Source organism: Acromyrmex echinatior, chromosome 10 (genome assembly GCF_024713525.1).
Source record: "Acromyrmex echinatior isolate Ae372 chromosome 10, ASM2471352v2, whole genome shotgun sequence".
Lineage (NCBI taxonomy): Eukaryota > Metazoa > Arthropoda > Insecta > Hymenoptera > Formicidae > Acromyrmex > Acromyrmex echinatior.
The window spans coordinates 198,848-225,155 of record NC_141861.1 but is presented as its reverse complement, the minus strand read 5'-3'; the positions used below and the strand labels follow the sequence as shown (position 1 = coordinate 225,155).

The following is a 26,308-nucleotide window of genomic DNA, read 5'->3' as shown; positions in this document are numbered from 1 at the left end:
AAAAGAAATTTGGAAATACTTGGAATACTTGGGAAAATAGAAATAAAAGTCATTTCTGGACAGAATGCGATATAATTTCTTGTATGTATATGTATAACGTAAAAAGTTGTGTACACGCTTCTATTGATGCTACAGCTATGTATAAATGTACAGATGCATACGAACGTAAGTACGCACGTAAAACGTACCCAATTGATATTAAACCGCTTAACGATTTAACAAGAAAGCTTAAGTACAAAGCACGACAATTACAGAACTTGTTACATCTCGTGTTGCTATACAACTATTTGTCAATACGTTTATCCTTTCATCAATCCAGTTCACCAATTGTAAACGCATTTATTATATATAAACAATATGACAAAAAGTATGATCGTACATAGCTTAAATCAGTCGTAAAACGTGTGCCTGTCGAAATAAACGATAATGAGCGTTTGCTTAAACGCTTACACTACACGCCTACGTTGGCACTGTTACTCATAAGAACGTTGGCGAAAAATCTCCAATATTAACAATAGCAATTTTATTAAAACGATGCTGAATTGCAAACTCGTGTAATTAAACTTGGATATAATTTGCTTAGCAAAGATTTTATCATAATGAGCTGTTTGCCCTAATGAGAAAAATTCTTATAATATATATATTATAATATATTTAAAAACTTATCGTTTAAATTTATTAAAGATTTCTAAAAAATGCCTGAAATATTTTTATATTTTATAAATTTTCTTCAGAAATTGTAGAATGAGATTTTTTAGAAATTTTAAAATATTTCAGAATTCTCATGAATTCTAAAAATAATGTAATATTTTCTCGTTACTTCTGAAAAGTTCCAATTCGTATAAATAATATGAGAAATTTTTTAAAAAATTGTGAAATTATACAAAAATTCTGAGAAATTTTAAAATTGAAAAATCTAAAAAATTATAAAAAGAATTTTAAGAAAAATTTTTATTGGGCAGCTAAAACTTTGCCAATCACAAATAGAAAAATTCTGAATACTTCCGATATTTAGCGATATACAAACAATTTCTCGCAAACAGTCATTACTCGCTCGATGAATTAATTGCAAAATCAATGTTAGAGATTTTCTACAATAAGCCAAATAACATTTTAATCGTAATTGATTATGATTGGTCAATTTCTTATGGTTTAAGACTTAAAGCTTAAGTAATTACTTATTGTAGAAAGCCTCTTACACACAAAAATATTTATTATGTTTAACATGGAATATTGGTACGAAATTTTGGCATAGTGAATTGTTATTTATACCAAACAACATTCAATTTTGGCAATCGCAGCATGTTCTAAGCTCATATAATAATGTGCGATAACTGGACCGAACCGTCTCTAATCCGATAATCATCTGAGAATAACATTGTCGAAGGTTAGATCTCTGTTCTCGCGTTGGATGGCAGATTTTTTAAATGGATTCCACGGAAGCCTTCTCACTACGTGCGCCGTAGTGACGGATCCCGCCGGGCTCGGTTGACCGGAAGAAACTCCAGAAGAGCTGCTCGCTGAGACGCTGCCCTTATCGTGATTGTTGGGTTTTCCTGGTTTCTAAAATAATTAATTTCTACTGTCGTACTTTTGCATTGATCGATTATTATTTGTCAGAGAAATATTTTAGTTTATAACAATTATTATCTTTTTTTAATAAAAAAGAGAATGTAAAAATAGATAAATAGAAAAATTTATTATCAAAACTAATTAATTTCGATTATCTAATCTCTACAGTATTGCTACATAGGATAAAACCGCCCAAAAGTACGTCCTTTTTCCTTCATGCTGTATAATTTGTATGTATGTACAAGAATCCGAGTTTGAGCAGTAATAAAATGCTTAAGCTGCTTAAGCTATTCTTTATAGTTTGAACTAAAAATTAGTCAATTTGATACAAACATTCATTTTTACAAGAGATTAATTTTACTAAGACCCTATTGCATCAACGTTATTTTGATTTTAAGCGAGGCACTCAGATCTCTCTCTCTGTCTCTATTTCTTTTTCGGCTTTAAAATGAGACAGAGAATTTTAAGTCTCACTTAAAATTAAAGTATTAAGGGGGTTGCATTAAAAGCCGCTGTTTTTTCTTTGAGCACTTGTTTCAATAACAAAATATATGAATACCTCAATCAAAGTATTTTCCCTCGGAAGCTATAACTTTTTGCCACTTTTCAGGCAGAAGTTGAATTCCACGACGAAAGAATGATCTGTCTTTTGAGTCAATCCATTCAGCAATCCAATTTTCGACTTCGCTATAATTATGGAAGTGTGTATCTTCCAAAGCATGTTGCATCGATCGGAACAGATGATAATCGCTTGGTGCTAAGTCCGGAGAATACGCTGGGTGCGGGAGAACCTCCCATTCGAGATCCATCAGTGTTTGTTTCACGGCTATAGCAACATGCGGCCGAGCATTATCATAGAGTAAAATCACCTTTCAACGATTTGATGCAATTGATGGTCGTTTTTGCATCAAATTATCATTCAAACGTTCCAATTGTTGTCGATAACGCTCGGTGGTGATTGTTTCGTTCGGTTTAAGCAGCTCATAATACACGACACCCTCCAAATACAGAACATTATTTTGTGACCGTGGATATTTCGCTTTGGAGTCGATATTGATGGTTGGTCAGGATCAACCCATGATTTTTTACGTTTTGGGTTGTTGAAAAAGATCCATTTTTCATCGCCAGTCACGATACGCCACAAGAAACTCTTCTTGTTATGCTTTACAAGCAAAGAAATTGAGATGTTTAAACGGTTGGCAATGGCATTTTCGATCAATTCATGTGGCTGCCATTTTCCTTCTTTCTGAATCTTTCCCATAGCTTGTAAACGTCGTAAAATAGTTGATTTATCAACTTTGAGTTGTTGAGACAATTCTTTGAGTGTTTGAGCTGGATTCTCTTCCAATAGAGCTTGCAGTTGTTCATCTTCGAATTTTTTCGGTTGACCTGTTCGTTATTTGTCGTGAACGTCACAATCACCACTTTTGAATCGTCGAAACCAGTCTCTACATACTGTTTCCGATGGAGCAGATTCGCCATAAATTTCCGCAAGCAATCGATGAGTTTCAGCTGCACTTTTTTTCAAATCAAAATGATGTAGAAGTATACATCGGAAAAATAACTTATCACGTTCCATTTTAATTCAGTTATAGAAAAGCACATATGTAAACAAGGATGTAAACGACTGTTGACTGAATTTTAGTAGGAAATGTTCACACTTCAAAATGATATAAGTAGCAGATATCTCTGACCATAGCATACGCAGCTACTGCCATCTAAACGTGAACAGCGGCTTTTAATGCAACCGAGCCTAAAGGTAAAAATGCGTACTCTTGGGCAAGTGTCTTCTCGAGAGTACACACTATTAAAAAAGCATCGCTTATTGTAAAAAACAATGTTGATTGAAAAGCTTTTATTTTTAATTAAATATAAATTTTTATAAATACCTGAAGTATTTTTACGTGAAGAGTTCACATAAATAAGTTTTCGATCGACGGTCGATATCCCAGCGCAATTGATAATGGGCCTAGAGCCAGCTGCTTTGGTACCAGGGCCCCTATTCTTAAAAAATATCGCATACGTAAAACTAGGGAAATACTATAGTATACGTATCGTATACTATAATATTTTCCTAATTTTATGAATGTGATACCAGAGAGAAACTTGAGAGAGGACATGAAGGCCTTTTTCCTGTAACCAAAAAATGCCCCCGCGTACTACTGTCCTGTGAAGAAGGGGATATAAACAGTTACACAGCAATCTATTTCCTTTTTGCGATGCTTTTGATAGAAATAAATCGTTGAAATTGTTAAAATAAAATTTATCAAATTAATAGAAATTTCAACAATTTCAGCGATTTATTTCCATCAGGAGCACTGCAAAAAAATAGATATTGCTGTGTAGTTTACGTCCACTTCTTCAAAGGACGTACAGTAGTGTGCGAGGGCATTTTTGCGGTTACAGGAAAAAGATTGTCATGTCCTCTTTTAGATTTCTCTTTGGTGATACTTTTCAAGAATAGGGGATCAGAATTCAATTTTCACCGAATTTAAGGTACAAATACAACCGTTACAAAATACATGTATCACTGTTATCTACAGTATCATTGTTTCTTACGAGCTCGATCAAGTTTTCAAGTGCGTACTTTTTGCGGACATCACGTTACTTTTTACTTTTAATAATGCAAATAAAAAAATTATTAGATATAATATATTAAGTAAATATATCACTAAATACAAAAAAGGCATTTATACACATAATATAAATGATATTACATACATAATGATATTATATACAGACTCATAAAGTAACAAATTAATGTAAAAACCGATCAATTTATTCGTGACAAATATAGTAAGAAAATGATCAAAATCACAAAATTTAATATATCTCCTTATGCTCTGGATATCAGATACAATGAAGAAATAACACGATTTCAATCTATCAGAAACTGTATTATTCCATTGTATCTGATTTCTGATAGGTTATCATGTTAGAAATCATGTTATTTCTATCGCTATCGCTATTCCTTCGCATTGTGTCTGGGGCATTATTTTACTGCAACGATCACAAGTATTTTTTACATAGATTGGCTAATCAAAAAGGTATGTTCTGTGTGAGTTACAGATGTTGCAACTATCTAACATAGTTGTGTCGTATCCAGTAAACAATAATTAAAATGTGAATTAAAATGGGTCAACATTTTCAGTACGCATTCGCGAACATTAAAATAATTTCTTTTTCAATCCAAATGCATTTTTATTTATTTAGGAATTTCATGAAGTATATTTTTATAAATATATTTCTGATAAGCGTATTTCTGAAAATATTTCAATCTAAAAACAATGCTAGCTTTTTTCTGTGCGTCGTGAATACTTTTCAAATCAAAATTCTGAATAAGAAATACAGTTTTTCAATCCCATTAAGTTCAATTGATTGAGAATCTAAAAATATAATTTTTCTTACTTAAAACGCGAATAGATAAAATATTTGAATAAATAAAATTTCAATCCATTTCTATTCATCCTCATTTACTGGGTAAAGCTTAATGCGTACTCTTTAATGATACGTATTTTTGGGCGATCTTACCCTATATTCTTTAGAGTATTCTTATCTTAATTAACGTGTTCCATTACATTTTTTATTGGAATATTATTAGTTATAAATTTTATCATTTACCTTTAAATAATTCCTATCCATTGGGGTGACTAATTTCAAATTTATAAAGTCACCGCATTGTTTTATCATTCGCACGACTTGCTCGTGGGATGCCCACTTGACGTCTTTTTCGCTGATGCCGACTATGAAATCACCTTCCTTCATTCCACCCACCTAGAAAAGAAAGTTTTTATATTATTTCATATTATTAGGTATTTGTGATCGTAATTGCAATTAAATGTATTGCATAATTACAAAAAGAAAGATTGACAACTGGACAAAAAATTTCACTAAAATTATTCGTTTTTTAGAATATTTTCATCGCTGAAAATTTATTGAGATTTCATTAAATGTGAATTTTTCAGATAACATACTGAAAAATCGCTGAAATGAAACTGAAATTTCTTCGAAATTTTGCTGAAAATTAATTTTTCTAAAAATCACTGAAATTAAACAGAAATTTTTCTGAAATGCTGAAATTTCGCTGAAGTGTTCCAAAACATGGAATAATTTCAGCGAAATGTTTTTCCACTAAAGTGAATATATAGATAATAGAATAATAGAATATATTAGATAATGAAGATCGTGTTACCCCGATAGGCAAATTGTGGAAATATTATACAATAAATGGCATCATCCTATATTGGGTAGATTATCTTACATCCGCTAATGAATTGTGATCGACGGCTGCTACTATCACCGGAGCATCACCCCGTACACTAAATCCAAAACCTTCGCCGTCAGGGCCTCTTTGAAGTTGTATCAATCGCGGCGCGGTCCAATGACGTTTGGCAGAAAATATCGCTACAGGTCCCAACGACTTGAAAAGGTCGTCCACTCCGTGTTGTCCAAAATCGGGATGAGTGATGCTAAGTTGAAATTTTGTCGAGGCTACATTTGCAAACAGAAAAGAGCAAAATAAAAAATATGCATTTTAATATTATGATTTATTTTCATCGAAAATCGGAAGAGACAAAAATTAATTATGTTTTGATTAATAAGTTTTTTTACAAAGCGTCATACCGATAATATCCGGTGGATCCAAAAGTTCTCGAAAATCATCCTCATTACCAAACCTATTATAGCTTTCAAATGTTGCTTCTTGAGCTTTCTTCAGAACCTTCGCTAGAGCTTGTTTACCTTTCAGTTCGCGGCACATTCTCTGGAGGCGTTGACTCTCGTCATGCAAAACAAGAGCTTCTCTGAGATGTGCTTTGCCTGAAATAAGAAATTCTATTCATATACGTCCCTTACTGAGAATAAATAGAAAGAAGAAATGGCGATGTAAAAATATTTGTTAGTATTTTAAATCAATGTTATTTATATAAAACAAATTTCGCGTAAATGTACCCAATAATTTCCTTTCGTTGTCATCTCTGGGAATAGTTGCGTCCAATTGAGTTTTCCCGTCGCTCTTTTGAATATGCTCCAATGTGAGTTTTGTTTCCACGCGAAATTCAGCGATTGGTCTGTCCAGCAGACCAACAGCGATATGCTTGTGAGCGAGGGCAAGATGGTGTTCGCGCTTCACTAGTATCAACGAGATCCACGTTTCCGGGACGTAATCACGAACTGGCTCGCGTGATATCAATCCGTGGACATCATTGTATATCGCCGCAACCTGGATTAATCATCTTCATAATTCACTTGTACTTATTACACCGATAATTATAAGACACAGAAAAATTGTGAAAAAGTTTTTTCTTTTTTCTTTTCTTTTACCTGAGCTGCCTCTTGAGCAAGATCTAAACAAACATCGACGTTTCTGCTGTCCTTCGATTGAAGCTCCAGTTTTTCAAAGAGACATTCCCTTGCCTGAGCCTAAAATGCGAAATGAATTAATCGTTAATAATATGTAATACATAATATTAAAAAATATTAAGGGATTACTAATTATAAGTAGCGCCGTTTCAAAAATTTATTGCGTCTGAATGCAGAGCGTCCTACCTCCCTTTTCTATCGATCCAAATAATTCATATCAATTCACTAAATTCAAATGAATACTATCACGGCTATAATCAACATGAAAATCGCCGCGCGGATGTACGATTATTTTTATAAAGTCATGTCGATTGCGCTGCCGTTGTATCCCAGCTTGAAACGGCCCTGATTATGTTATAGAATAGTTCTTTTTATGTGAACAACTGTCAAAACAAACACTAAAGTATAAGACTAAAGCGAGAACTTACAAGCATCAACTGTACCAGCATTTCCAGCATATCTGGGCCCAAATCCATACTTGGTGCATTTGTGAAATTCTCATGGATATACCGAAAGGTGCCAGCCGCTCTGAGAAAAGCGTCGACTGCTTGGTCGAGTCCTCGAGCGGTCAGACGATCCTGCTTGGCAGCCAGTTGCGTATAAAGCGCACCGGCATTAAAAAGAATGGATGCCTTCTCGAAGGCAACTGTTCGTTGACAACTCGGTACTCCTGTCAACGAATCGAACCATTCAAAATAGATGCCAAGGCTTCTGTCAGGTGGAAAGAAACGTCTCTCTATGAAATAAAGCTGATTATAATAACGCAGGAGTAACGCGATGCCTGCTGAATCTCTGGTCGGTGTCCTTGTAGCCTGCGAATATAAAATAATAAAATATTTATTTATATAAAATTTCTCTTTATAATCGGTCAAAGTAGGATCTTAGTGTTTAAATATTTCTTTTATATGAATTTATATACATATGTCTATTATAATTCTGCATATTGCGCGCCGAAATCTATTTCGGTCTTGAAATACCATCGTAAGCAGAACCAGAATAGTAATACACTTTATTAAATTTGCAAGCAATTTAATAATCTTTTTTATCCCCCCCCCCCTCCCCGTACTAATAAACATCTTTATAAGAATATTAATAATCAGATGTTAATGAGAATCTTAAAATTTGCGAATAATTTATTACAAAAAATATTGCCTCAGCTAAGATTTAAAACTGAAACTCTCAATTTTTTTTTCCGGGACGGGCGTTATAATAATTCAATCGAAGTTATTTTTTGCAATAAATTATTTGTAGATTCTAAAATTTTCGTTGATTGCTTAGATTATTATCTGATTATTAATATTCTTACAAAGATGCTTATTAGCATAAAAAAATTATTAAATTGCTTGTAAATTTAATAAAGTAATTACTACTCTGATTCTACTTATAATGACGTTTCAAGACTGAAAAAGATTTTGACGCATAATATGCAAAATATAAGAATTTTTGTATTTAATTAGATTTATTTTCATCGATCTACATTCGTATTATAATACATTGTCTCTTTTTATGTTCATTAACTTAAACTAAATTATGTATATTTGGAATAATATTCAAATCATCGAAAATTATAATACTTTATAGTAAAAAAAAAACCAATTGGACAATCTATGCAAAGTTCTCCATAGAAATTTCTGAAATATGTAAATAAGAAAGATAAAAAAATTATTATGGAATAATATAGAGGAAAAACATGCGTTATTTTGTTTACCTGTCTGGTTTCCATCAAGTCAGCTATAGCTTCTTCATAGTTTTCCCCATCTTCGCTATAATGCTCCAAAATGAAATCCTACAAGAAAGAAAATAAATAATAAAAAATTCATTATTTATACGGGGTGATCAATAATTCGTGACACGTACACGTAGCACGTGGAATCAGAAAACATGATTGACAATGTTAAATCGATATTCTCATAGCAACTACGAAACTTTCTTGGTTAATGCATGCTCGAGTATTTCTATTCACGATATTGCGATTTTCCTCTGTGATTCTCGTTAAAGTGCGTTAAAGTTAGAAGCTAATGCAAGATAAAAATGGTAAAAATCACTCTTGAATTAATACGGAAACGTTCGGAGCATAATGAAGGCGAAATATCGACGTTGGAAGAAATAGCTTTGCACCAAGAGAATATCGATAAAATTCAACTGATAGACAGACACTGCAGAAATCTCAAGATCCTCTTATTGCAGAATAATCTCATATCGAAGATAGAGAATCTGAATATGTTGAAGAGGCTGGAATATTTGAACCTGGCCCTCAATAACATCGAGGTTATTGAGAATCTGGAGAGTTTAGAGAGTTTAAAGAAGTTAGACCTCACCCTCAATTTTATTGGAAATTTACAAAGTGTAAAAAGTCTCAGGTATTTTCCTTTATAAATATTAGACGTTTTCTAATGCGCAAATGTAGCTTTTACGGAATAAAATTATGTTTGCGCACAATTCGATTGATCAATTGATGAATTAAAGAACTTATTGCCTTATATTATTATATGATATTTCATAATTATTAGGATGTATAAATTATATGTAGATAATTTCTCATTATTGATATCATAAAATTCATCGATTAAGAAATATATCAAATAATTTACCCGATTAATTAGTCAAGGTTAACAACTATCAAGATCAGTCAAAGTTAAACTTTGATCAATTGTGCATTAATTGATATAATTTGCACATTAGACACTATTATAATTTTAATAGAATTATAAATCTCTTTCGATTCTCTCTAAACTATGGTTCATGTTTTACATAGGTATAATGAGCATTTGGAGCATTTGATTTTAATGGGAAATCCGTGCAAGGATTACGAATACTATAGACAATATGTTGTGGCGACTTTACCGCAATTGCAAGAGTTTGACATGCAGGAGATTGAAAGGTCGGAACGTATCAAGGCATTGCAGATCTATTCGCGAGCGCAAGATGATGTTATTGAGAGCTATCGGCATTACGAGAAAACTAGGATAGCTCAACGCATTCGTCGTAATGCTGAACATGAAACAATCAATCAAATGGTAATCAAATAAATGATTATTTCCAGTATTGCTATCGCCATTATGCATAAGTGTCTTTTAAATTATCTGCAGTCTGCTAAGCATAGTAAACAGTTATGTTGTAGATTCATTTACGCATGAAAAATGCAAAGACGAGCGTATAATATTTTTCTTAGAATATTACAGAGGAGCAAGCGAAACATACGAAGAACGAGCAAAGCAAAAATATGAATACAGAGCAGCTAGATGGCGAGCTAGAAAATGAACGTTTCTGGAAACAGCCTAGTTATCATACGCCGGAAGATAGAATCATTATCGCTGAACGATTTATGAAAAAACAAGAGAAAAAGCATTGTATTTCGGATACGAGTAATCATTCAAAACGTGTGCTGAAATTATTCGCTCCAGACGGAAGAGCATACAATATAAATCAAGCAAAAGTGCCATTCAGATTAAACGATGAAAGCAATCCCGATTTTGTTGTTCTTGAAGTTTCCGTTTATAGGTAATCATTAATTAATACAATTACATGACAAAGGACATGACCTGAAACTATTTGTTACGATTTTTTATTAGGATCTTTTTATGAACTAATGTATATATTTAAATTAACGAATATTTATATAAGCATTTTGATCCAATATATCTTTAACTATCCAATACATCTTTAACTTAAATATAGTCTATATTTTATTTTGCATCAATGTTTTTAAATATTTAAAATTAAAATTTTCCATTATTAAAACTGCAGATAAACTCTAAGAGAAAGAAGGCAAGTTGTTATTGACAATAAAATGAGACAACTTGTCACATTGATAATTATCTCAAACATGTATACATAAGAACATATTCAAGATTATGATGAAATCAAATATAAAATACTTCATACAAAATATTTATTTTAGAATATAAAACTAAAATTTATAAAAATATATTAATACAGATTTGTCTTGAATTAATTATTAAATTAATATCTATCTATCTCAAAATCATTAAAAGAAAGAAATAATTAGTTTATCAATTCTAAACATAGCATAAATTCTTACATTGTATCAGGCCGGTTCACACCTTAATGGGAAAGCGGAAAGCGGAAAAGCGGAAGCCAATCAGAACTCGCGGAAAGACAGAAGCAGACAAGCGAAATGTACCGCCTACTACTACTGCGATTGGCTTCCGCTTTTCCGCTTTCCGCTTTCCCGTCAAGATGTGAACCCAGCCTCAGTCTTTCTCGATCGAACTATAACTAATGCTTAATTCTTTATTCTTCATTCGAGAAAATACAAATAAAAAACTAGCATATGTATCAATTCAAATATATGTTATTGTTATTATAACTACATGTACATAAAAGAAATATAACATGTACAAAAGAAATAATAATGCCTTATCCAATAAAACAACTAATTCACAGAATGAAATATTTACTTTCAATAGCAAAAATCACATAAACAGATAGTTACAATACAATTTACGGCCAACAAACTAAGAGAAAAAGTAAAATGTCATAAGTTATACTTATGTTTATAAAAATGTATTGTTTTCTTTGGTAACTAAAAGAACCAACTGTAACAATTTGCTTCTTCTAATATCTATCCTTAATATTTTCTACGGCATAGAGATTTTGAAGATTTTCAAAATTTATTAAACGTACATTATTAATGTATATTAACAAATATATATATATATATATATATATATATATATATATATATATTAATCATATCATTATTGCACTTTTTATATATGAAGGCATTTGGACACCTTTTACATTGACGTCGACATAAATCCGACTTACGTGCGAGTCACTATAAAAGGAAAGATTCTGCAACTGACCCTACCCTGCGAGGTATCGGTTGATAAAAGTAACGTCCAACGAAATACGACTACTGGTAATTTAGTGATTGCTATGGCCCGATTGATTCCGTGCACAACAATCGTCAGGAAGGACGAATCGACAATAAAGAAGAAATCTAGCGAATCTAAAACAAAGATGATCACAGTTCGGCCACCGGTGACTTCTCGACGAGCTTTTCTCGAGATCGGTCCACCTACCGTCGTTTATAATTTTCTGAAGATAACCGAAGATTCCGCGAAACAAACACAGAAGAAAGAAAAAAAGAATCTCGAAAATTTCGAGGACAATTTAGACGTACCGCCTCTCGAATAAACGGACATGAATAAAAAGATCACATAAATGACAATGATCTCGCAAACTGATTATTGCGTTGATTTGAAACTTACTTTAAACGGATCCCGAAAGTCAATATCTTTGGTCTCTTTGAGTCCCAATGGTATCATCGGCATAACGGGCTCAGTGCTGAAAAACAATACCGTTCAATATAATCGTATATTTTCATCACATATCAGTAAAATTCATAATTTTCTTCGAATTTACCCATCCACATTTTGGTATAGTTCCACTGAACTGTTCAATTCGGCAAGCTGTTCCTTCAACAACTGCAGATTCGAGTTGACAAAGCTTAACTCCAATGCGACGGTCTCTTTCAACTTTCTGTTGGTCGTCGCCCTGTAATGTGATTAATAAAAACTAAAACAAATACAACTACATGGAGAAAATTTTCTTTTAAAATTTAGCCTGAAAATATGATAGTTGTGATACAATAGAATATTGCAAAAATTTTTACCATACACACTTCAGTAAAATTAATCAAATTTATTTTATACTTTATTGTAGTTATTAATGAATGAGAGATTTACATTAAAATTCTCCGAATTACAATGTTGTCCCATGACCAGCATATTTTCAGGGAAACTTTAAGAAAAAATTCTCTCCTTGTATATGTCAAGATAGTACACTAGCGAATTGAAAACAGTCAGAATTTCTTGAAATTGAAACTATATATTGTAATAGACCTTATTGTAAATTGTTGAACTTTTTCTTGTATATTTTCCCATATATTCATGTATTGCTTAAAAAATAATTATACAAAAATTATATATCGCATACATTCAATTCATTATTTATATTTATATTTATATTATTATTTATTATTAGAGGGAAGAAAGTATATTATAAAGTATAATAATACATTAAGTATGTTATTATTGTAATAAATATATTATTATTACGCTTATTGCTTGCTTTTACAAACAAATAATCTATTGTTTTTAAAACAAACGCATTAGTATTTATGTTTTTATGGAAAATGTCAAAATTACATTAAAACATGTCAATATAAAAAAAGTTTTGTAATTCAGCGCACAATTTATTAACATTTTGTATAATGAGCATTCGCTCTTCTTTTGCAGCTCTCTTGCAGCTTTCTTTAATAGTTTTCTCTAATGCTGGTCCAATTTCTCGCTCATACTGTTTTAACAAGTTTTTTGACACGAAAAGAATGTTCAGACAAGCTAACACTTTGTATCCCATGTAATATGTACATAAAAGTCATACATACAATCACGGACACTTTTTGTTTCAATGGTTTGCGGAACATTCAAAAATTTCAAAAGAAAAAAAATCAAGAAATCTTGTGCGAAGCGATAAAAATTAAATGGATACTGCAAGATTAAGATAAATATATAAGATAAATATATAAAAGAATTAATATACAATTTTGTTTAAAAATTAATATAAGATGACATTATTAATAAAGTTTTATATATATATAAGGTTACATATATATTAATATAATAAAATTATATATTATATAATTATACATATATTAATATATAATTACTTGTCATATGTCGTTATTTGTACATTAATTAATAAAATAATGATAAATTACATAGCTTACTTAAAAAGATTTTCAGCACCCGCTCGCAACCGTAGTTCCTTGTTGATCTCTTGATTGAGCTTACTTCGCTTGTTCTGCAGTTTTCCTCTGCAGGTCGCTACCCTCGGATCCGAACCCTGCGAACCATGAAATGCATAGTTAGCGATGTTTCTAACGTATCATATATGGCTCGTAATCATACTACAATCCCGAATCCGCAAAGATTGCTGCAACGATAAAGACCAGTTCCGCTAACCATGTTGATCAACTAATTCTGGTTAACAATTATTATCTATCCTCTTTTCGGATTATAGCTATATATGAGTAGAAACAAGGCGATAAAATTTTCTTACAATATAAACTCTATTTAGAAAATGTTTAAAGACGAGCTAACAACAATAGATGTTAAGTAATAAATATTAATTAAATTTAATACATTAAAAATTAACGGAAAAAAAACTATACCTACTATACCTATTCAATTTACAAAGTCTTCATTAACCATTTTAGATTTACAAAATATATAAACTTTAACATAATCAAAAATTAAACGTCAACAGAAATAAAATTGATTGAGTCATGCCAGTATAATAATTATGTCCATGAGGACTGGCATGACTTTAATTAATCTACATTGCATTGCAATTAATAATTTCAAAAATGATAATTGCTCTTTTGATATCTTCACTTCATTAAAAACTTTAGTGCGTATTGGAAGATCAAGTAAATCAAGATATATCAAATACGACAGAGAACGCCATCATTTCGGTCAAAGTTAGATGTTTCGAATAATACGATATGTATTCTTTATTAAACAAATTTATTTTAGATATGATTGCGCGCCAATAACTTTCGAACACTTTCAATATAATCAGTCTGAAATGCTATTACTCCCCTCCTAAATTTCCCTTGAATTAAATTAGAAAAACTGTAAAGAATTTATTGCGAAAAATATTATCTCAGTCATAAATCAAGATATATAATTTCGTAATAATTCTCTTCTAATTATAATTTCCCGTTGATTGTGTACAATTTTCTAATAAAAAACAAATTGTAAGTTGCAAAACAATTAGAAGAACTGACTGCAAGAATAAAAAGAGAGCACATTTATAATAAAGATGACGGTCGAGAATAAAATGAAAACTAACGTTTAACTGTGACGAATAATAAAGGCCAAACATTACGATTACTTTATAAACAATCAATAATCGTTATACAAATCCTATCAAGTATATTAAAATGTGATTCATCTGAAAGAATTGTATTCTCATTTGATTCTGTTTTTTTTTAAGCTTTGATATGAATCATCTTCGATATTAGTTCAATATCTTTCCATAATAGTTTTGTTCAATATCAAGTATTTTCACACCTAATACAAACGTATGATTAATGAAATTCTAGTATATGATTTGTAATAACAGAGTGCTTTGTAATAACCTGAGATGTCTTGATTTAAGTTTTATTATTACATTCAATCGAATCTCTGTCTTTATATCTCTTTATAAAAATATTTAGTTTATTTAATATTCTAGATTTTTTTCAATCAAAAATTCTTTTTTATGAGGTTAAAGATTTCCGAAACATTTTTAATATATGGAAAAGTTATGATTCTTCTTTTATTATTTTTATCATTATATGGAAATAACACTATTTATGAGTAAGTAAACATATAATAAAAAAAGTTTTAAAACATAAAGTTTAGGATAAATGAATAAAATGTACGTGTTAATTTAATATATTATAAGTTAATTTTAACATATTACAATTACTGATTTGCTTCTAAATTAAGTCAAAATATTCTCAGACAACGTTACGTCCAAAATGCGGACATAAAACGTCTTGAAGATATTTTAAAGATTGCTTTAATCATATTATAAGACATTTTAATGCAGCGAATTAGTAATTGTAATTTTGCGTTAATTTTTTACATAATATTTGTATTTTTTCTAATATACTTTCTAATATATTCATCTTATGTATTAAATATAAAAATTTAGATGGGCCATTTGGAAAATATGAGTTGTGTTAAATTTAATACAAATTTTCTAATTGTATCTGATAATGCTTAAGATAATATTTAATACTCAAAGTCACTTGAAACAAAATAAACGCAAATATTAAAATTACTTGCGCAAATATTATGTTATAATGTTATTGCTCATTGCTATTGGAAATTATTGTATCTTATTCGGATATTACGGAATTAATGAACACAGAAGTTATCGAGATAGGCAATTCATTCCTTCGTTCTAGTTGAGATAATAAAAGAAATAAACTTGAATCGGAAAGAAATGTGTAATTACACGCTAACAAAGTATGAAGAAAATAGGAAGAGAATACGGCCGCGAATTATATACATCGGAAGAAGCTCACGATCGCCGTGTGTAGCCGACTGTCAAGTCCGACTTCCTTTGCTCCTTACCCCAAACCGGAAGTATCTCCTCATGATAGCATCCGGTGTGGCGATTTTCGCGTTTCGCGTATTTAGCGAACTTCCTGTGTCAGCACCGTATTTTCTTCTCTCGTATATCCTTCTTTCGTCCTTCTCGTCCCTCGTAATCTCGCTCGGATCGATCACCTTTGTGTCCGAGGAAACGCTCGCACGATCCTTCGGCAACGGGCAATAATGTACCCACTTTAGCATGATCGCGAATACATCGACAATGATCTTGATCGTACCATCGGAATTGAAACTGTTCTCGACGCTGGTGAAGATACGATTTTTTAACGTCCGTTCATCTTTCTCTTTCTCCTTTTTTCAAATTTTACTTGAAAGTGGAATACAAAGAACACGATATAAACACGTGATGTAGTAGTGACTTGTAAATCATATGCAGAAGCGATTAGAAACTTTAAATTAGCACGTAGATTAAGCTAGATGGAGTCTAATGCTTTATCATGCGGTATGTTTTTATACTTATGTTATTATAATTATTAATAATTTATAAGATTTTTATTTTTCTCTGTAGAAATTTAAAGCTAAGAGTTGTTGCCAATAAAAAGTTTCGTACATATAAATAATCAAAGAGTTTACGGAATCTGCATCGATGTAACATAAAAATGCTATAATATATTATCATAAATGTTGGAAAAATATATCATATCACGTAAAATTTTAATATATGTGGAAGCCGATTCGCTTTGTCGAGCATGGCTGATGATATTCAACGATCTAATCAATCCTTATCATCTTACATAAATCGACTTTTAAGGAAATGTACAATATATCGAGATTCTACGCCCATTTTTGGTTAATCTTTCGCAAGCGAAAAGCGCTAAATGAATTAACTAAGCTCGTTTCAAATTTTCAACAAAAACTCGAGAGATGGTCTCGTTTACCATTTCAAAATAAACTAGATAAGAAATTGTTATAAAAAATTGATTATTGAAGAAAAAAAATTTCTTTTTTATCCTCAATTACGCCCTCAATTAGCCTCAATTACGGAGACGTTAAATGAAATAGAAAGACTACACTCATAGTGTTGAGAAATATTAACAATTAAATATTATAAATAAACCAATGAATTATGAAGAAAAAAGAAAAGAAAAAGAGATAAGAGGCAAACTCGTGGACAGTTTATGCGGTTTATAGCCTTTATTTTAGATATGTAACGGAGGACTAGGTGTTCGCGTTACCGTAATTCCGTTCCACTCTACTTAATAAACCGTCTCGTTAACGCGATAAGTGCGACTCGAAGGTAACGATGGGTTATCCGTAACTGCAGTCGTTTATGCAAACTGAATTGAAAATTCTAAAGGTGCGTCTTTTTATATATTCCATCAATATTTGCTTACAGTTTCCTACAGTGCCGGAATCGTCATTATAACATCGTGCATCACCGAATAGACGAAAATTCTTAGTTATGGATTCTTCCTTACGTAATACTTCCTTATATATATATATATGAGGACATATCAATTCTCAATATTTACGTTGTGAAATAGTTTAATTTTTCTATCCATAAAAATAGATAGAATATTTTATATCGTTTTATTATCTTTTGTTATTTTTATCTAACGCAAAGATAAGATAAGCTATTGTCTTATAATTATTTTGCAATTTTTTAATCGGTGCTACAAATAGATGCTTAGAACGATTTAAGAACATAAATATATTCTTTATATTTATTATTATTGTTGGAGATGTGAATAATTTGATTTCGTGTACAAAGGTCTCAATTAATTCAAGAGTTAAATTTGTTAAATGATTGATAATGATTAGATAGAGTATTTTATTCGATGTAATACATCGCGATATAACACATCGTAGAAAAACATTCATATAGATAGAGTAAATAGAATCTAAAAAATCTAACTCGGTCAATCAGAAGCGAGATCAGAAATTACGATCGATGTTTCTTGCTCTATAGGAAATTATAACATCTAGTTCCTCCTGACATAAATAATTAGTAACTGGCTTATCAGTGCTGTTCGTGAAATACGCGCTCATCGTAAAAAAAAAAGTACATACAGAATGCCCCAAAAATCGATATTTTCTCTAAATTATACTGAAAATTTATTTTTTCTGTTTCTTTTTTCATTTATATAACACTAAGTATATTGACAATATATAATTTTTCTTCACTAGATAAGATTGAACCTATAAAGAATGAAAATTAACGATATGTTTATTTGTAACTATATCGTTCGAGCAAACCGATCAATGTAAAATTTGAAAGGCACGTCCCTCTACATTTAAATTAGGACTTATGTAGACCATATCATATTATTCTCGATGTAAAATTAGATTTCATAGATGTGATTTTATATAAGTGAAAAGAAATTTCAGAAAACAACCAATTTCACGTTAGCTAACAAGTGAATGATTTCGAACTCTAGTTATATTAGACAAAATTATAAGTCTCTTCAATTTTCTCTTCGTGTTATATTTCTACTCTGATTTATCATCAATTAAGTCGATTTATATATATATACACATACACACACATATAAGAATTATTATTATATTTGAACATTAATCTTATTCTATAATTTCATACAAAAAATTAATCGGTCGCGAAATCCCATCAAATTTTGGATTCAAATTTTCAAAAAAAGAATTAGTCATTAATTCAAATTGTCCTGTTGAATAATTCCCAATCGGAAGACACGTAGGTTTCGGGACATTGCCTGAATATGCGGCGACGCGAATGCATATACTACGTTAACTACGTTACCGGATGTTATCGTGCGCTAAATCTACCGTAACTCGCGCGTTATTAAATGACGCGGTCTCAGTAATCGACCGGCTAGCTGGTCGCATAACTGTTTGTCGTTTCAGGCGAATCAAAGCCGGTCAGAATCGGTATTGCTGGACTAAATCGGTATCGAACATCCGTGCGTAAAGAGCAACGTTCCATCACGGGATAGCCTTGTTATTGAAATCTCGCCTGTCCTACGCGTGCAATATTCAATTGAATTTGCATGGAACGTTCAATTACATTATCACTACAATAACAAGTATCGTGAGGGTACGATTGTAGCGTGGTATGCGGTACACGATATGCGTATAAAGTAACTATACTAGAAACAGTGACAAGCCGCGCCTATTTTCACATTAAACTATAAAATGTAGCCATACTGTAATTTCTGCATATCTCTTCAATAATTTCTTATTCGCAGCAATGTTATCATGATCATCAACATTATATTTGCAATCTCCACGATGAAAACTTCATTAACACGAAAATTGTTTCTTTTCCACCGAATTCCGAAATTATTTCTCTTTTTTTACAGAATACATAATATATTATATATCTGTGTTAATTTTTATGTCGACCATGCCGCTTGCTTCTTTTCTCTCTATTACATATATGGGCGCAAAAGCGACACAAGCTAATGACAAATTAACATTTGCATGAATTTTCTGGGCCTCTATCTTTGAAAAAAAAAAAGTATTCAAAAAATTAGGAAAAAATTATAGTATACATTTGTATAATATTTTCCTAGTTTTTCGTACATGTTTCTTTTCAAGAATAAAGGCCCTGCAAGAATAAAAGCCCTGGGCTTCTATTACGTAACAATTAAATTTGTGCGATTTTCATGTAAAGCCCATTCTGCAATTGCGTAGTTGTAAGTACTTGTAGTTGTGAGAATTAATCAATCACAGTCAAATATAAGGAAAATATTCGATTGTGATTGATCAATTCTTACAATTACATCCACTTACATCAACTACGCTTATATGCAATTGTAAAATGGACTTAACAAATAACAACACAAACTTTTGCGTTCGCTGTTATTTCAGTGTTCATTCACGTTTTCAGAGAGCACAAAATACTAAGAGATAATGAAAAGATGTATTTTTTAAGTGTCTTTTCGACAAAGCAAAATATGTCCATAAGACGACTTCTAGTTTTATTGAAAAGACAACTTAAAGAAAACATCTTTTCATCATATTTCTATAGTTGTTTTTTCAGCAAAGTTACTTAAAAGATATCTTTTCATATTACTGAAAAGAGACAAATAAAAAAGACATCTTTCCGTTATTTTAATACACGAGCAGTATGTGGACGCAGTGGAGTTCAGTTTCCTCAAGTTTTGGAAAATATACAGGATAAAATAAAAGATGCAGCAATGAGAAATTTTATCCGTATTCTAATGAGCACTAATGAAATATTTTTTGGAAACGAATCTTCAAAAGAGATTATGATGAAAGATAGTGGCTCTTCCATACAGGAAAGGTTGCACGAAAAGTGTTGCAAGTCTCATAAATGGGATGTGTATTGAAAGTCGTACAATTTAATTTAGTTTTGTGTAAAAATTAATTTAGGTTCTGATATTAAATGTTATATGTGTCAAACTCTAAAAATTAAAAAAAGTCTTAAAGACTAAAAAATTATTACTTAAAGATTAAAGATTAAAAAATAAAGTCTTAAAGATTAAAAAATACCTACAGAAGTCATCTTTTAATTATCATATAAGATTATAAAAATGACGAGCAATGGGACTGTCACTTTTTAATCATCTTTCAAACAATTTTGTGCTCTTTGAGGTATTTTCATTTCCTGATATATATTTCGGTAATATCAAAGAACCTTACAAAAGTTGCAAAGCTTTTTTTTGCTGAGCACAGTAGCTGTTACTCCATAATAATACATTATAAAATAGACAATTTGAATAAATATGTATAATTAGAACTATATATTAATAAATAATATGTATGAGAGAGAGAAAGAGAGAGAGCGCTATTCTGTACGCAAGCTAGATAAATTGAATTACATTTTGTTGATCTCAAGTTTCCTAAACTAATGCACGGCGACTCTGTTAAAACAATATAATGCGTAGGTTGACACGTTATTACTTAACATCGCCCACGGATGCCTTCAGACACAAACATTCGATATTCCTAATTCTTCAGCATTTAATTTATACAATTTCGATAGGCGGCCTTGCCTGGTGAATTTATGAAACAAAGAAGCGTGCGTCAAATTGTACACTGAGAAAAAGGATTTTGTTAAGTTAACAAGTCACCAGCACTTTTAACCGGTGATCGATAAATATGTGAAAATAACAAATTTTGTTGTTGTGATTACTACTAGTTTGCTAACCAATAACTAACCAATATTAGTAACAGAAACAAACTATATAGAATCTAATTTATCTTTTGGATAAACTTTTTAGGCTCGTTTATATAGAATTCATAGATAATCGTGGAGTCTTAAGCCGTAGGAAACCGATCAAACACAGTCTAATATAGGGAGAATACTTGACTAGAATTGGTCAATTTCTTACGATTTGAGACCTTGCAATCGTAACAAATCGATCGTTTTTTTAACAAATATCACATTTGCTTTCCCTTGATTTATTCCTATAACAAAATCTTTTCTCTCAATGTACATATACACAATTGTTTTTTTTTCTTTTGTGCGATACACATTATGCGTATCGCGAACAAATACGATCACACTTAATGTTTATCTGTGGAAATTCGCATAATTTGCGAAGTGACACTGCTAGCAAAGTGTTATCGAATTTATCGCAGCGAATTTACGTTATAATCTGTTTTATTATCCCCCACGTCGATCATGTTCAAATGGTATATTATGTATTTACGATCAAACCACCGTTCGTAATTTTTAACGAAATCGCGAAAATATAACGTAGCGTTTTGAGCAATTACCAAACGCATTTGTCGCGAAAGGAAGAATTGTAATAAAAAATTAGATATGTCGATGTGTGTATTGTCGATTATCAATCGCGAACACAGACGCGGTATTCGCACTTAACCCGTAACTCTTATTTAGAAAAGCGTATTTATTTAAGACTCTCTAACACAACGTCAACTTCTGGCCGGCCACCGTCGTATCTTGCCGGCGACTAATCGTGAGAGGTGAGGTCCTCAGAATATGGGTCCCGGACGCACTTTGGCGCTCGGTGAAAGGAGAGAAACTCCGTAAATAATACAGTGGGGATGGTTAACGACGGCTTTTTCTTCGTCCCCGTCTCGTCGCGATTCTCCTATACGCATTCACGGTACGTGTGCGTGCGATTCTGCGATGAAACGCACGTCTGATGTAAAAGCGGCACTGCAAAGCGCCGATAGATGACAAGACTCTTCCCAATCTTCGCGTACAGCTAAACAGCTGTTCATCCATGAGGATGACTGATCCGTACAGTCATTTGACGAATCCATGGATCTAAGTTCAATATATTGTGGACACTCACGTATATACATGTATTTGCGAACGATATGGTAATAAATATTCGGAAAAAAGTGTAAGCAAGATATTACCCAACAAACACTAAATATGTATAAACTTATATACATAACATGCAACATATAAAAAGTGTATATTTATGGATATGTTACGTAGCAGTTATACCTAATTTAAGAATAATCAATATACGTAAATATTTTACATATTTCATTTAAATCAATATACGGAAATATTCTGCATTTTGAGATCATTTTTGTATTTTGAGATTCGCGATTAATTAAAATAAAAAAGATGTAGCTACATGAATTGTAGTACTTCGATCCAAGGTTTCCACGCGATCGATGTCCCGCATTATCTCATTTTATTTAACATTCGATACTTTTGAATTTATTTTAAACAACTGTCTCTTTTTTAGTTTTGTTGTTACAAAGAGTTGCCCGTTCATAAAAAATAATGTAAATCTGATTTCAGAAAGCAAATTTGATTTGCGTTACACTTATGTGAATTTGTAATGTATTACGTATATATATATATATGTATATGTATATAATAAAATTCGAAAGTTCAACGTTTAGCAATAAATACTGATTGAGCATATTTTCATTTATGTATGTCAAGCCTCTCCAATTTTAGCTCTGAGCAATGCTTATCAATAATTTACAGTCCCCAAAATCTTATATTAAATTTTTTTGCGTCGATGGCTTTGCGTTTTAGCTTCGAAGTTCAAATTGGACATGCCTAATGTGTGCGTGTATGCCATTTCCTTATTATTTTTTTTTGCTGTCTTATAAAGATTTGTCATTACGTTCTGTGTACTATTTCGACGAACCTATGTAATTTTACGAAATCCATGAAGAAATCTTTAAAAGATATGAAATTTAATGTGAATATATTACTAATTAATTAATACTGATATTTGATGTATAATATTCTAGAAACAGATTTTTCGACATACAAGATTCTCAATCATTTAAAAAACAGAATTTAACAGATCAACCAAAATCACAAAATGATCACTTTCGACGAATAAGAATTTATTAAAAAATTTTGATAAAAAATTAAGCGCCAATTTTAATTAAAATTTAATAATTACTGATCTTAAAATTAATTAAGTTAATATAATAATTTTTAAAAATAATAATTCTAATTTAATTTAATAATTACAAATTTTTTAATTTTAATGAAGTTTCTGCTTAATTGTTAGTAATTTCTAATTACTATTAAGTCTTTTGTACCTTCGACTTTCTCAGAAGAGATACATTTCGTATGAAGACGGTTCTATGGATTTTTGAAGCAACTGATTCCAATTTAACTGTCAAAAAAATTTCAAAATGATGGATTCAAGATGGCGGTCATAGAAAAATGAAATATTGATATATTTGAAATATGACTGTGATTAAGATTCTTCTTTCACTAATGACGAATCAAAAGTAAAAAAATTAAATTTAAAACAGCAGATTTAAAATGCCGGCCAGGAAAAGCTGTAATATCGATATATAATATTTAATATTTAATATGAGCTTAAATAATTTAAAAATTATAAACCAAATATGAAAATTTTATGTCCCAGATAATACATCCCAGTTAACTAAGTATTATAAGCAAAGTGTTCAGGTTTTCACAACATGAATAGTATGAGTTTGGATATGGTTTAAAAGGGTTGCGGAGCGTGATGGCAAAAGAAATCGCTGATAAAATTTGCATAACTATGTTTTATTGAAAACAGTATATTGCAAAATGTGCCATCTTTTAAAACATGTAATTTGAACCTTTTTCTTTAAAACAAGCCAAAGTATAAGTCAATACTATTTGCTACTTTTTTTTATTGTCTCGGTAGTCTAAAGACTTAGGACACTCGCGGAATGCAAGAGATCCGGGTTCGACTTCCGGCCGAGGCAATATTTTTCGCAATAAGTTTATTACAATTTTTTAAGATTAATTTGGGAAATTTGGGGGGATTATTAATATTTCAGATTGATTGCGTTGAAAGGTCCGACAACCATATCGGCACGCAATTATCATTTCTGAAATTAATTCATTTATATGAATATATATAATAGTTCAACATCTTAACATTCAGACCGTAATTGCGCTTCGTATTTAAAGTAGTGTCAATACTATTTGTTAAAAGTTTGATTTTTTTGTAAGTGAAATATATACATATATGTTTCAGAGGTACTAAATGGAGTAATTTTCGGATGATAAAAAAATTTGTGATAAACAAAATTCACAACGGTGAAGAAGAAACTTCGAAAAAGGCGGACACGTTATTACGATTTCGCTTGTGATCCACGTACTCAGTGGTACTTTGGTACTGCATACTGTGAGAGAGATACCATCCGATGTTAAGAAGCCACGAAGAAGAAGCGCGATAACGGTATCTGCTGTGAATGATCCCCACCCTCTCGAATGCCGTAGATATGGTCGAACGGGCCAAGAAGACGAACGGGAAATAAGATACGTCCACATTTTTCGCGGCCTCTCGTAACGCGCACCTGTCGTCAACGACATCGCGTGTGGAGAACAGTGGAGAACAAATAGTAATTATAACTCTGATTTAAATATCTATCGATTTATCACAGCTATTTTACTCAATCTTTTCATTCCTAGCACAATAGCATAGGAATTAATATATACAGTAGCATAATTATATTACATTAGAAAATCATTTCCGTATAAATTTCTATGGAAATATTACGAGATATATTAATAACGACGCATCATATATAATATATGCAAAATTTATGATATTTATGAAATTTCGCATTATAAATGTACTTACAAGGATACAAACGGATATATAATGACATAGTAATATTCGCTAATAACTCGAAATTAGCGTTCTACCATCGGATTCTACTTCGATACGCCTTGTTCCCAAGAATCACATAAAAAATGGACTGTAAAATTTTAATACTACCCATAGGGGAAAGTCGAAGGCTATCGAAGACATAATGTACAACTATAAAATTCCGGATCTTTTCCTGTGAAGCCACAACTGGCATAACGTTACAAGCGGAACCAGATTCCACGGGATGTAGTTTTCCCTCGCTGCATGCTATTGAACGTATACAACTACTTTTACCATATATACGACAGGAATGTCTAATAGTGCACGCGTTTCTCATTGAGACCCACTTTTCTCTTCCGGTAACAAGGGCACGAGACTTTTTACGCAGAAAAAGTTGCGCTAGGGGATGCTAATAGTGCGCTGTGAAATTTCTTAAATTAGGCTTCACATCAAGTGTTTTGTACGTTTATTCTATATACATATATATATGTATAATGTATAATGTATAAAAGAAAAGAGTTCTTAAAAGAATAATAAGAAATTTATTTAAAAGATATAAAATAATAATGAAGATGTTTCTGAAAAAATTGCTTTTTATATACTTAACACAGTTTGATTCAGAATAATCAGACACAAAAGGACAAAATTTTCTTTTATTTATTAATAATATAGGTAGGGTATAATCTCAGGTTTTACGAAAAAATTAAAATTTGCGACAAAATGTCGCGTCGGTTCAAAGATTAATTGTGTATTTTTGTCAAATGACAATATGATAAATTAACTTTTATCATAGTGAAAAAGTATTTTTAAAATTTTAGGAATTTCAAAGGCTCACGCTTTAGGTAGACATACATATATATAGACTAAAGATATATGCCAAAGTAGAAATCAATCAGTCCAATTTTTAAAATATTGTGTTCACAGATTTTGAAAACATAATTTTCAGAAAAAACGCGTTTAAAAATTCAGATATTAATATTTATAATTAATATTTTTTTAGTAATTTGTAATTTACATATTGTTGGAAATATAGGATGGACGTACAAAGTTAGTAAAATCAATTCTTTCTGTCGCGTTTTTTTCACAAAAAATTTATAAAAACAATCTTATTTTCGCGCGTTTTTTCATTGCGAAAGAAAAAAAAGTTCTTGTAAGGGAGCATAAATACCTAACAAAGTTTGAAAAAAA

The 26,308-nt window shown here is 31.1% G+C and overlaps 2 protein-coding genes across 7 annotated transcripts in view; one reads left to right on the top strand and one right to left on the bottom strand.

Annotated features, from left to right (window-relative positions):
- Positions 1 to 52: 52 nt before the first annotated feature.
- The window catches only part of Rhp (GTP-Rho-binding protein rhophilin), a 47,121-nt gene continuing 20,865 nt past the window's right edge, over positions 53 to 26,308 (bottom strand). For 2 of the 6 annotated variants that reach the window (XM_087410707.1, XM_087410708.1), the window contains exons 2-12: positions 13,691 to 13,806; positions 12,325 to 12,456; positions 12,171 to 12,246; positions 8,642 to 8,719; positions 7,362 to 7,745; positions 6,895 to 6,993; positions 6,523 to 6,793; positions 6,196 to 6,390; positions 5,834 to 6,063; positions 5,194 to 5,346; positions 53 to 1,563 (exon numbers count right to left, since the gene is read on the bottom strand). In XM_087410707.1, the coding sequence (XP_087266833.1) occupies positions 1,363 to 1,563; positions 5,194 to 5,346; positions 5,834 to 6,063; positions 6,196 to 6,390; positions 6,523 to 6,793; positions 6,895 to 6,993; positions 7,362 to 7,745; positions 8,642 to 8,719; positions 12,171 to 12,246; positions 12,325 to 12,456; positions 13,691 to 13,806 (1,935 nt within the window). In that variant the 3' untranslated portion in view covers positions 53 to 1,362. Of the gene's footprint in view, positions 1,564 to 3,461; positions 3,577 to 4,329; positions 4,959 to 5,193; positions 5,347 to 5,833; positions 6,064 to 6,195; positions 6,391 to 6,522; positions 6,794 to 6,894; positions 6,994 to 7,361; positions 7,746 to 8,641; positions 8,720 to 12,170; positions 12,247 to 12,324; positions 12,457 to 13,690; positions 13,807 to 16,091; positions 16,425 to 26,308 lie in introns of those variants that run through there. The other 4 variants (XM_087410705.1, XR_015546497.1, XM_087410704.1 and 1 more) reach the window with 4 other exon arrangements.
- tilB (touch insensitive larva B) lies at positions 8,735 to 12,164 on the top strand. The gene is made up of 4 exons (XM_087410721.1): positions 8,735 to 9,293; positions 9,689 to 9,950; positions 10,106 to 10,434; positions 11,679 to 12,164. The coding sequence occupies exons 1-4, from the start codon at positions 8,965 to 8,967 to the stop codon at positions 12,094 to 12,096; spliced, it is 1,338 nt and encodes a 445-aa protein (XP_087266847.1). The 5' UTR covers positions 8,735 to 8,964; the 3' UTR covers positions 12,097 to 12,164.

Coding starts and splice junctions, on each gene's coding strand:
- tilB (XM_087410721.1), top strand. CDS start 8,965: ATGGTAAAAATCACTCTTGAATTAATACGGAAACGTTCGGAGCATAAT. Junction 9,951..10,105: donor ATGAAACAATCAATCAAATG/GTAATCAAATAA, acceptor TATTTTTCTTAG/AATATTACAGAGGAGCAAGC. Junction 10,435..11,678: donor CTTGAAGTTTCCGTTTATAG/GTAATCATTAAT, acceptor TTATATATGAAG/GCATTTGGACACCTTTTACA.